The 12,766-nt window shown below is 31.0% G+C and overlaps 1 protein-coding gene across 4 annotated transcripts in view; it reads right to left on the minus strand.

The window, feature by feature from the left end:
* GRM5 (glutamate metabotropic receptor 5) overlaps positions 1–12,766 on the minus strand; it is a 696,817-nt gene that overhangs the window by 670,737 nt on the left and 13,314 nt on the right. For all 4 annotated transcript variants that reach the window (XM_074304687.1, XM_074304689.1, XM_074304688.1 and 1 more), the window contains exon 2: positions 4,258–5,137. In XM_074304687.1, coding sequence (XP_074160788.1) covers positions 4,258–4,936 — 679 coding nt within the window. In that variant the 5' untranslated portion in view covers positions 4,937–5,137. The remainder of the gene's footprint in view (positions 1–4,257; positions 5,138–12,766) is intronic.

Genomic DNA, 12,766 nt, shown 5'->3' on the forward strand with positions numbered 1-12,766 from the left:
TTCAGTCTTATGTAACCTTACATCCTGATGCATATTCTTTGATGTAATGACATTAGCTTTCTAACAGTTCCATGAACAACACACTCCTTTCTCTTGCTTTGGATATTTTCTCTAATTGTCCCCCATTACTGGAATGCTCTCCTTCCTCTGTTCTGATCACTAACTTTACCAGATTCGTTTATGTCCCTACTAAAATTACACCTTTTAAAGGGAGATTTCCCCAACCCCTTTCATTCCCACATTTTCTCTCTTTTAATAACTTATCGTTTATCTTGAATATAGTTTGTTTTGTACATTTTTATTGTACATCCATACATATTGGAGGATGGTTGTCTCTTCCACTAGTTTGTGAGAACTCTTGAGGACAGGAACAGTCTTTTGCCTCTTTTTTGCATCTTCAACGCTTTGCACAGTACTTGGCACAATTTATTGAATAAATTAAATATATTGCATGAATTGAAAGAATGACTCACTTTACAATGATCTATACTAGTGAAGTTACAAGTCTAATACCTATCCATATTAGTCATTATCTCTTCAAAATCTCTAGTATATAGTTCAGTTAAATATGAAAAAAATTCATGGGATTGTGGAAAGCTTTATCTATCCTTTTTCCAAAGACCCAAAATGCATTCAGCAAATAATTATTTCACTCTCAAACAAATGCAATTCTGTCTGATTTTTCCACTTCCCATCATTTAATTCTTCCCTAAAAACATTTAAAATACTTTAATTGTTACAGTATTCAAGATTATGTTTCCTTTGCATAATTTTTTTCTTTTTTGTCAAAATGATTGGTATACCCATTCTTGGTATAGAGAATGGTCTTAGATGGAGAAGGGATGTGAAAACAGATCATAGGATGACATAATTATAAATTTAATTGACCTTTTAAATAATCTAATCCAAATCCCTCATAATTATATATCAAGAAACTGAAGTCCAAAAAGATGGTATTGCCAGGAAGTGGAAGATCCAGCACTGGAATCAAAGTCATCTTACTCAATATTCCATGCCCTTTCCTCCTTACTATGATAATTACTGTCACAATACTTGCTTTTTGTCCCTTTAAATTGGACAGATGCCCAGAGTATAAAAGATTGTTTTTGTTTTCTTGGTATTGTATGCTAAAAAGTGAAGAGTGGAGAAGAAATATTGTTATTTTATATTTTATAGTTTGGACCAGTAGGGATAATTCTTATTACCCAACAAGAGAGAGTTATAAAAAAGAAACATGATTCATCATTGCATTCAAAAAACAAAAACTTGCCCAAAAACTCTAAACATAATTACTTAGACCTTGAATGAGGGTCTAAATTATTATTTCAGTTTACATAAAAGAAATTGTAGCTGTATGTCACATTTGTATATACCACATAATTATAAATTACTAGTAACTATATCCCATCAATATCAAATAATACTTCAAGAAAAATTTCTCCTCATTCCTCCTCTCAGTACACTTGGAACTGATATTTAGGTAGTATTTATCAGTTAATTCCTCACTCCCTTCATATCTAATGTGACTTTTTGCCTTGCAACCTTCAATGAATTTGTAATCTAACACAAAAGTGTACAGGTAACATTCTCAGAGTTTGTGCACACATATAAATTGTAGGCAATGATAATAGTAGGATAAATTAATGTTGAATATACTCTTCACAATCCCTAAAAATTCTGAAACTTCAGATTTCTCTTTGGATTAGTTAATACTGTCATATACATCAACGGTACAATTAGTGTATCTGGCACCATAGTATACAGTAAGAATAAATGAGTCTTGAGTCAAAATATTTTTAATAGCAAAATTGTTTCAAGACCTTTCATTTCTCAACTAAAAACAGAGAGAAACACTTATTGTCTCTAATAGTGGGGATACCCAATGAAAATTTGGAGAAAAAGACAATATTTCCATAGTCTAATATTCAACTGTGTGTAAAAATTCAGTGAAGGAGTGACCAATAGTATAAATTCAATTTAGGAATAACTTCCAGTAGAGTCTTTACTAAGAAATAGCATCTCAGATTTTGTCACAGGTTTCTAAAGTTAGATCCTTAGCCCCAAATTAGAAAGAATTGATTAAATAGAATCCTATATATTACTGTGTTAGAGATTGTTAGATGTGATTTGTGAAATTTGAATTAGGCACAAATTTTTTTAGTTATGACTCTACATTGCACCAAGTTTTATTCTCTTTATTTTAGACATGTTTTCTCCTAAGATGGCATAGTCATTGTTTCAGATTGAGCAATCAACTTCTGGTCTTTCAAAAATTGCCATATTCAGGGAAATTAAATATATGTGTGTTTGTGTAACTGAAATACACACACACACACACATACACTCACTCACAAACATATATATATATATATATATAGTTAGTTAGTTAGTTAGTTAGTTAGTTTTCTAATTAAAGATTTCTAACTAAAGATTTCTGATATCTGATCCCAAGAAGTAGTTTTATCATTTCAATTCAGCTCAACAATAATTTATTATTTTCCTATTATGTGCAAAGACTCCTTTATAAAGTAACTATTTGCCAACTCCCTGAATATATATATATATATATATACATATATATATTCATTTTTACCTTTATATATGCTACTCTTATCAACTGAAGTACTGCAACCCCGTTTCTCCTGTCATTGATGACAAACTTCAAACCCTACTCAAATGTCATGTGTTTCCTGAAACTATCTCTAATATAACCAGGTGGAAGTTCTCTTTTTTTCCAATGAATTCCTAAAGAATTATTTTTTAAGATAATCACAGTATACACTCTCATAGCTATTTGAGTTCCAACCTTATTTATCCTACTATACTGCTAGCCTCCTCAGGATAATGATCCTGTCATTCATCTCAATATCCCTTCTAATGTCTGGTATTGCTATTTAATCAAAATAGTCATAGTAACCATTTGCTGATTTTATCAATGAATGATTAGGAATAAATGAATGAAGAGGGTTTGCTAGATGATCTTTTAAAATCTTGTATGTTCAAGTCATGATTTTTTCCCCTTCTATGGTATAATACTTGTAGGAAAGATACTAAATTACATCTTCAATAACTGATTTTGTTCTCAGCATACACTGAGGATAAGAATCCATTGATAAAACAAAAAACCTTATAAGCAAACAAATCTCAAATCGACATTTGAATTTTTTTCAAAGTCACATTTTCAGATCAAAACCTATTATTAATAAATATTTAAACAAATATCCTAAAACTTTTGGATCAGAAATTCTTAACCTTTTTATGAATCATATACCCCTTTATCACATTGGGAAAGCTTATGGGATTTCTCATAATAATTCTTTTAAATATATAAAGCAAAATATGGAATTTTAAAAGAAACAAGTTTTGTTATTAAATGATTAAAATTTTCAATTTTAAAAGATATTAGATTAAGAACCCCTTTTATTTAGTAACATATATAATTAGACAATAAGTAAACCTAAATAAATCCATAATTCCAGCACCCTATATGATGTTTAATTATCATAGGAATATGATAGTCAATATTAAATATTTACTAAGATGTGAATGGATTAAAATGTTCTTAAAGTATTTTCAATAAAAATATTTGAAGTAAGGTTTTTGCATAACTAGGAAATTCAATGAACCAGTATCCTACTATTTCAAGTACTAAATTTATTTTTAGTAGGATTCTCTTCTATATCCTGTCCATAAGAAACATTTCTATAAGAGTTTCCACTAGCAGCAGCAGTAGCAGCTATATGATTCGATTCCTGATATCTAAGCACTTTCTCTTCATTTTTATTCCTTTCTCCCTGACTTTGTTCTATTACATATATTTCATGTCACATGTCTAAATATATTTTAATAACCTTCATGAGGCCAAGTTTCTTAGCTTTCTAATAATTTACCATTGAGACTCAGATTACTGGTGAATCTACTGTTTAGTTAATATCATTGTGGGAGAGATATCTTGAATAAGCTCACTTTGCTCTTCATTCTCTATAGGCTATTGACATTAAAATTCGGCATATGCCATAAAGTAATTCTATCTTTGATCAGTTCTTCTGATAAATTTAAACTGAAACTATGGATAATTTAAATGTATGCTACTTCTAATTTTTTAATCTTCATCTAAACATGCATAGAGCTGAGTCCAAGCTAGAAGAGTAAGCAATGTTTTCATTCAGCGTTGCAGGTACCAACACTATCAACAGGAAAGCAAGATGCTGTCAATAACTTAGAAAAGTATCATCTCTTCATATCATAGAAATTTACCTTCTGTGTGAACAGCAGAAACATAGGTCCAGTTGTATCTTTTCACGATGTCCACCATGGCCCGAGCCTGTTGGGCATCTGATGGCACTACCCTCATGAAATACTTGAACAATGTTTTATCACTTAAGTCCATGCTCGTGGCTGAGTATGCTATCTGAGGTATATTGAAAAGCTGGAGCAAGTTCTGGACCTGTATTGCCACAGAGCTGGAGCCAGGGCCAATCACCCCAACTATGGGTTTTTTTGAGCGGAATGGGGTGGAGGAGCCATCAACACAACGCACCAAGCCCTCTTCCTCTTCTGAAGATATGAGGGAATCTCTTATGAACTCTATGCTTTGTTCCAGGGCCACAGCAGAATGCCAGCAAGAGTCCCTTATTTCACAGCCTAATGTAATATTAGGCAACAGTGTTGGGTCTGAGTTAATCCTCTCCAGGGTGTGGAGCATGGCCTCCACTCTCTGAATGCCATATTGTTCCCTGACCTCTCCACATTTCCTCTCATGGACCTTGTCCACAGTAGGTTGGTGATGGACTGAAAATAAAGCCCCAATGATGATATCACCAGGCATATGAGCAACCACTCTCCTTTCATTGGACTGTGCAGAAACCAGAAAGTCAGAATTCCTACTACCATCTTCCTTCAAAAGCAGGATTGCCAGGAACAACAAAAGGACCATTTTAAGAATAAGTTTCAAGCCAATAGAGGTGACATGTTGTAATAAAAATGCTTTAAAGATAAAGTCAATCAAAGTTCTGGATAAAATGTGTGGAAAATCAGAGACTTAACCATCCATTTTCATCTGTTCTCTAAAGAACTGCCATAGTTTCCCAGAGCACCAACTGCATGGAATCAGATAGAGGAGCATAATCTTCATAACCTGAAGAGAAGAAAAAAAAATGTCTTTAACTATGAATGTACATTCACTTACTGGGTCAGATGTCAGTTACTCATGATCATAGAAATAAAGGCCCAGGGATGGCAGTGGCATGGAAAGTCCAATAAACAAACAAACACCACAAACAAACAAGCAAAAAAAGAAATAACTTGAATCCATATTTGATCTTTAGTTGGTGTGTTAGATAATATATAGTAATCAGGAAGACCCAAATTTAAATCCAACCTGGCACCTACTAGCTGTGTAACTGAACAAATTTCTTAACCTCTGTTTGGCTGAGCTTTGTCGTCATTAAAAATGGAAATCATAATAGTTTATCCCTCTCAGAGCTGTTCCAAGAATCAAATGAAAATATAATTTCAAAATAATTGGCACCACACCTGACACATAGTAAGTATCCTGTAAATATTAGCTATTATTTTGAATATTCCCTGACATAAGGTGATGGTTTGAAGCCTGTGATGGATGGAATAGAGAAATAAAGGGATCAAGCTAAGAGTAAAACCATGACATAGATAATAGTAACAGGTAGCATAAGTAGAGCCTTTATAGTTAATAAAGTATTTTCACAGATGTCACTTGATTGTCACAACATCCATGTAAGAGAGGCAGAGCAGCTTTATTATTCAGATTTTAAAGATGAGGAAAATGAATTAAGGTGAAACAATCGGTCTTTATGCATATAGTCAGTAAAGTGCAGAGTTGCACTATCTGATAAACCATACAATGTGTAATAGATACATTCCATTTAACAATAATTATTTACATATATATATATATATATATATATATATATATATGTAGGAATTCAAATGGATGACAGGATAGTTAGGAATAACAGTGCCATGAAAACTATAAAATCCTCAAAAGCATTTCATATCTGAGTTAAGATACAAGTGAACTATAAAGAACATTGCTCAGTCCTCAAAAGTGTTTCTGAAGTAATGGCTTCTTAAAATTCATATAATTTAACTTCTGAGGCCTTGTCAGAATAATCAGTGATGCTATAAACATTTGGGCTTGGTAACATCTTCCAAGTAAACAATTTGGCTTGGCCATTAATATATTTATCTATGTAAAAGTTTAAATGGTAGAGAAGAAGGCAATTTTGTCTTGTTAGTCATCATTTAGTCCAAGTTCTAAAAAAGGGTTGTCAATTGAGAAATTCCTAATACTTAAAAGCATTTCATCAAAAACCTCTTGTTTTGTGCATGAGCACTGAATTTGGAATCTGGGAATGTGTATTTTGGTCTCAATTTTCCTATTTACTATGTATGACATTGTGCAAGTTTCTTCACAATTTCAAAGATTATTTTCTTAGTCATAGTGAAAAGGTTGAACAAGATATTACCTATAATCCTTTCACTTCTAAATACTAAGTTCTCCTGTCCTCTTTTCTTTAATTTTTAATATTTTTGGGAATTATTATCTTAATAAGAACATTCAAGATAGGTAAAAATCAATTATATATGTTAATGGTAACCAAATTACCAAAAATGGTAACATTAATTTTGATTCCATCTACATATTTAAAGGATTCCTTTCTTTCCCTCAAAGCATCAATTCATTCTACAGCTCCCCAAAACAACAGATTAAAACTGTATTTAACCATATTGACCACACAAATAAAAAAGGAAAGCTACTAAAATATCTGGATATTTCTAAACATCTAGATGTATTGTATAGATTTGAAATGGATATGAACAAAATGCTAAATTTTCAACTTCATATGTGGTATGTGTTATGATAACATATAGACATCCCAGAAAAAAAATTAAATGTGTCTTAACACATTTGGTTTTGAGACTTATTTCTTCCCTTTAAACCTTCTTCTGTTCATATATTTTAGGTCAAAGAGGTGTATATATTTTCAAGATAAATGTGAATTATTTCCCAAGCCAAACAGTTAAAGAAAGAAGAGGACACAGTTATCAATGGTTATTCCTAAAAAGGCTAGTTCATTACTCAAATACACACAAAACCTTTGTCATTCCCATAATATGGAGCAGCAGAGTATATACAAAGAGGGATGTTAAGGGATGTTATATGTCTAACTGCTCCTTAAAATCATCGTTGATTTTGTAGGTAACAAATGCAAATACAAAATTGATGCATTTTATTAATACTGTCTTTGATACAATACTATTATTTATCAAATGGGTAATCGTATATAGATATAAAGGAAACTCTATTACACAGATAAAAGAGAAACTATATAATATATAGTTAAAATAGAATTGATATAATAGAAGTAGTACTTGCTCTATTGATTTAGATGTACTAGAAATCAACTCATATGCTCAGAAAACATTCACTTTTATAATAAAAATTCCAAATAACAATTTCAAGCTAATAGGGCAAACAATTAGATCTCTCCCCCAGCATCATACTTATACAGAAAGTATGACATATAGAATAAGATTTACTTTTCAACCAAGAGAGTATCTACCCTGATAGTACCTTAGTGGAAGGATACTAGTTTATGGAAGTAGGGAGACTCATCTCTTTTTTCTCATTTTTCACTCATCTAATCTGCCTTTTTTGATTACTTTCCAGATCTCTTGTATATTAATTTTATCATCTAATCATATTAGTATAGTCACTATACATTACTATGTTTTAACACTCCATCTTTGTTCAAAACATGAAAAGGCTTCTCACAGCTTTTCTTCCTATGAAAATTTTATCCCGAATTTCAAACTAAAGAATTATAAGATCTAAGAGTTGAAATCAAATTTTGAGGCAATCTAACCCAAACCATACATGAACTTTTCTACAACATACCTCAAAAGTGATTATTCTCTTTGTATATCAATATTTTAACTATTGGAGAACCTACAACTTTCCAAGTCACTCTATTCCACTCTCATATAGCTGTAATTGTTCATGATTTTCATTCCTGTCTATGAACCAAAATCTCCCTCTTTGTGACTTTTATCCATTGTTCACAGTACTTCACTTTGTAACCAAGCTAGTTAGTTACTCCCTATCCAGGTACTTTAGTTTTTCCAGTTAATGGTATTTTATTTTCCAATTTCTATATAAATATAATTTTCAACATTTATTTCAATAAGATTTTGATTTCCATCTTTTTTCTTTCTTAATCCCTCCATCCCCCAGGACAATCTGATATAGTCATATTGTGAAAGAACAGTCAGAACAAATGGGTAAAATTGCAAGCAAGAAAAAAAATGAAAATAGTATGCTTCAATCTATATTCAGATTGCATAGTTCTTTCTCTGGATGTGGATAGCATTTTCCATTTTGAGTCTATTGGAATTATGTTAGATCATTATATTGCTGAGGAGAAGTAAGTCTTTCAAAGTTGATCAAGTTACAATGTTGCCATTACTAGGTTCTTCTGGTTCTGTTCACTTCACTCAGCATCAGTTCATGTAAGTCCTTCCAGTTTTTTTTCCCCTGAAATTCTCCTGCTAACCATTTCTTATAGAACAATAGTATTTTATCCTTTAATGTTCAGCCATTTCTCAATTGATGGGCATCCTCTCAGTTTCCAATTTTTGCCACCACACAAGAGCTGATATAAATATATATTGTACATAAGGGGCATTCCCCCCTTTTTTATATAATCTATTTGGGATACAGACTCAAGTATGGTATTGCTTGAACAAAGGTTAGCCCTTTGGATTAGTTCCAAATTGTTCTCCAAAATGGCTTGGTCAGTTTGCAATTCCAACAGCAATACATTAGTCTTCCAATTTTTCCACATCATCTCCAATATTCATCACTTCCCTTTTCTGTCATATTAGTCAATCTGATAGGTGTCAGGTGATACTTCAGAGTTGTGATTTAGAACATTTTATATGATTATTGATAATTTTTGCATTATCATAAATTTGAGTCAATTTTCCATATATTTTAGAAGTGAGATCTTTATCTCAACCAATGGCTGTAAAATTGTTTCCCAGATTTCTGCTTCCCTTCTAATCTTGAGTGTATTCATTTTGTGTAAAAAGGGTTTTTAATTTAATGGAATCAAACTAACCCATTTTGTGTTTGATAATTATTTCTATCTCCTATTCAGTCACAAAATTTCCCCTTCTCCATAGATCTGACAGGCAAACTATTCCTTGATCTCTACCATGTTGCTGATATCATGATTTATATCTAAAGTATGTCCCATTTTGACATCATTTTGATAAATGTGTGAGATGTTGGTCAATGTTTAGTTTCTGCCATAATGTTCTCCTAGGAGTTTTGTGAAATAGAGTTCTTATCCTAGAAGTTGAATTCTTTGGTTTTACCAAATAATAGATTACTATAGTCATTGTATATTGTATCTTGTGTAGCTAATCCATTACACTGATCTACCACTCTATTTTTCAATCAATACTAACTAGTTTTGATGATTGCCACCCAATAATATAAGCTTAAATCTGGTACAAGATCATCATCATCATCATCATCATCATCATCATCATCACATAACAATAACAGAAATGTTTCCACATAATGATACTAGAAATAATAGAGTACACTCATCATGTCTGCTTTAAGTTTTTTTTCTTCTCTAGATTAAAAATCCTCAATTCCTTCAAATAATGTTTATATTACATAGTTACAAGATATTTCTCCATTACACCCAGTCTGGATTCCAATGCTTTGAAATTATTTTTTCATTGTCCTTAAAAAAGTATGGTACCAAAGGGTTAAGACAATTTTGTGGATGTCTCCTTAACATGGAAAAGAGCAATAGGAACCTGATTATATTAGCTTCATTGACTGTCATGTTACATGATCAAAAGATACCTATCTAGAAAATGCTTCATCCTGATATGGAAGTGTTTTGTTTTGTTTTGTTTTTTAATAGCCATTGAGTTTAAAATCTAGCAAATTATGTCACATTGAAAAGGCTCAATGTGACAATCATAACTATATAGATGGACTCAGAATTCTGAGAAACTAGCTTAACTAAAGGTGAAGAAAATTATCAGCACCAGGTTGGCCAATTAATGTTAAATTTTTTGGCCATAAAAACCAAAGAAAACCATAAATATACACAATACTTATTAGTCAACTACTGACACCTATTTCTGTATTAATTATAGAAAGAGCAATAAAAAGATATTAATAAATCATTGTTTTAGATTATCTAGTAACTTTAACCAAACTGTGAGATCTTAGTCTAGTGACTGAAAAAATACATATTATTAAGAGAAAAATAAATTGCATCTTTCTTGACATTTTCTCTGTAAATGAAACTAAAAAAAAAAAAAAGAACATACAGCCAAATGAAATGATTCTCTCCATACAGGGAAATAAACGAGTTGACAGATTTTAATAAGCACAAAGGAAATAAGAGAGAGATAAATAAAAAAAGAAAATAATTGTAACAATAATAATTTTTGCATAAGATATAGATGTAAGAAAAATTCTACAAAGACTACACAATGCAAATTAAATCAACATATAATTTTATATGGAATTTCAATATATTTTTTTTAAAAATTGAAAAAGTTGAAGATCATTATTGTTGGAATTCATTATTATGAAATAAGATTTTCTATCTAAATCAAGAGAGGTTATTTTTTTTCCTTTAGAAAAGAAACTAGAAGGCAACAAAATGAAAAGTTAACAGCACAAAAGCAAAATTGATTATATTTTTAAAGAAAAGCAACAACTTGTTACTGGTGGGGAAGTTATTGCATAATCAACTGTCATGTAAAGTCAGATAACCAATTTATAAGAGGAAAAATAAGCAAGAAGCTTGAAGGATAAAAATGAGAAAATACATTTGATACAATTACAATCATACCCTTCTGATGTATTCAAAGAGATTATTGATGAGTAAAATGAACTGTGGACAGAAAAAAAAAGAACAAGTATAAGCCAATTATTTTAAAGTTCCTTAGTCAAAAAAAAGAAAGTTGCTTAACAAGAAAAGTGATTACATTCAAGGACAACATTGGCTTGGGAACAAACTAAAAGAGAATGAAGATGGAAAAGTAAAAGTGGCACAACCTTGTAAAACACTATCTTTTTCTTAAGAACTTTCTATCCTTTTGAAGCAACAATCTACTTAATATTGCAGACAACAAGATTCTATCCTATAATTAAATCTGTAATTCACTGTCCTATAGGGCACTTTAAAGACTATTCCCTCCTTCTACACTAAGATGACATGGCAACTGCCTTCCAAGGTTTCTACTATTTCTAAATAACCTGACACAACTCCTATTGTTCACAATAAATTCCCAAATAATACTATACTATATCTTTGTCTCTATCTGGAGGAGGGAAAAATAATATCAATAATACAAGAGAAAAAAAATTAAATGCTGTATTTTTAGGAAAGGGATATTATTTCCAAGATGACTGGATGATTGAAATTCTGCAATAAAACTATCTAATTACCAAATAATTTTCTTTTATTTACAATAAAAACTATCTAATGCTTTTAAGTTGCATGGTAATCTGTAGGTTCCTATAACTCTGTGCCTTTCTCTTTCTTCTGCTTATCATAAATACTTTCTAACATATTTACCACTTTACATCTATGAATTTCCACAAGTTAATTTATTTGATTTGTGAAATATGCTCACATTCCTTGCTATATAATTATTTATTATTGAATGAGGTATAATTTTCTATTGCCATGATACAATAATGAGTCACACTAACACTGATAAAATTATGATTTTATCCATATACGTACTCTCTCCAGCAAAGTAGTATAGACATCATTGATGTCTTTCACCCTATCTTTTTAAATCCTAGAAAAAATCTTCTACAGGGGACCACCCATCATACTAGGAAAGAAAGGTTTCTATAGTTCTCTTGTTATCGCATGAAAATCAAGCATATGGCTTGCCCTTTGGTTATCCCTTATTCTTGTCACATGCTCAGGCCACATTCTTTTCTTGTCTCTGCAGTGAGATTTTTAACCACTACTCTTGTGCATTTTTCATTGTTAGTATTTTAAAGCCAACTCCAGACTATGATGAGTTGTGTTGTTTTTCTTTAGGCAACTTAAAACTTTAATGCATCAGAGACCATTTGTACTCTGACTTATGTCTATATAGTATCATCAGAAAAATATTGTTTTAAAAAAAGATGAATGTTTATTTCAAAAAATTTGGAATTGCTTAAAACACTATAATGTTGAAAAATAATTTTATACTATTTTTCTTGTCTTTGTCAACTCATAGAACTGTTCTTCCTGTCCTTAATGCTCAGATTTTTTATGAATTTTCAAAGCTTATATTTTGTTAGCATAATCTTTTTTTATTAATTTTATAATTATAATTTTTTGACATTACATATGCATGGGTAATTTTTTACAGCATTATCTCTTTACTCACTTCTTTTCTGAATTTTCCCCTCCCTCTCTCTACCCCCTCCCCTAGATGACAGGCAATCTTATACATGTTACATGTGTTACAGTATATCCTAGATACAATATATGTGTGTAAAACCAAGTTTCTTGTTGTATGCTAAGAACTGGATTCAGAAGATAAAAGTAACCTGGGTAGAAAGACAATAGTGTAAACAGTTTATACTCCATTCCCATTGTTCCTTCTTTGGGTGTAGCAATTCTGTCCATCATTGATCTACTGGAACTGAATTAGATCTTCTCTATGTTGAAGATAT

Source organism: Sminthopsis crassicaudata, chromosome 3, assembly GCF_048593235.1.
Source record: "Sminthopsis crassicaudata isolate SCR6 chromosome 3, ASM4859323v1, whole genome shotgun sequence".
Classification (NCBI taxonomy): domain Eukaryota; kingdom Metazoa; phylum Chordata; class Mammalia; order Dasyuromorphia; family Dasyuridae; genus Sminthopsis; species Sminthopsis crassicaudata.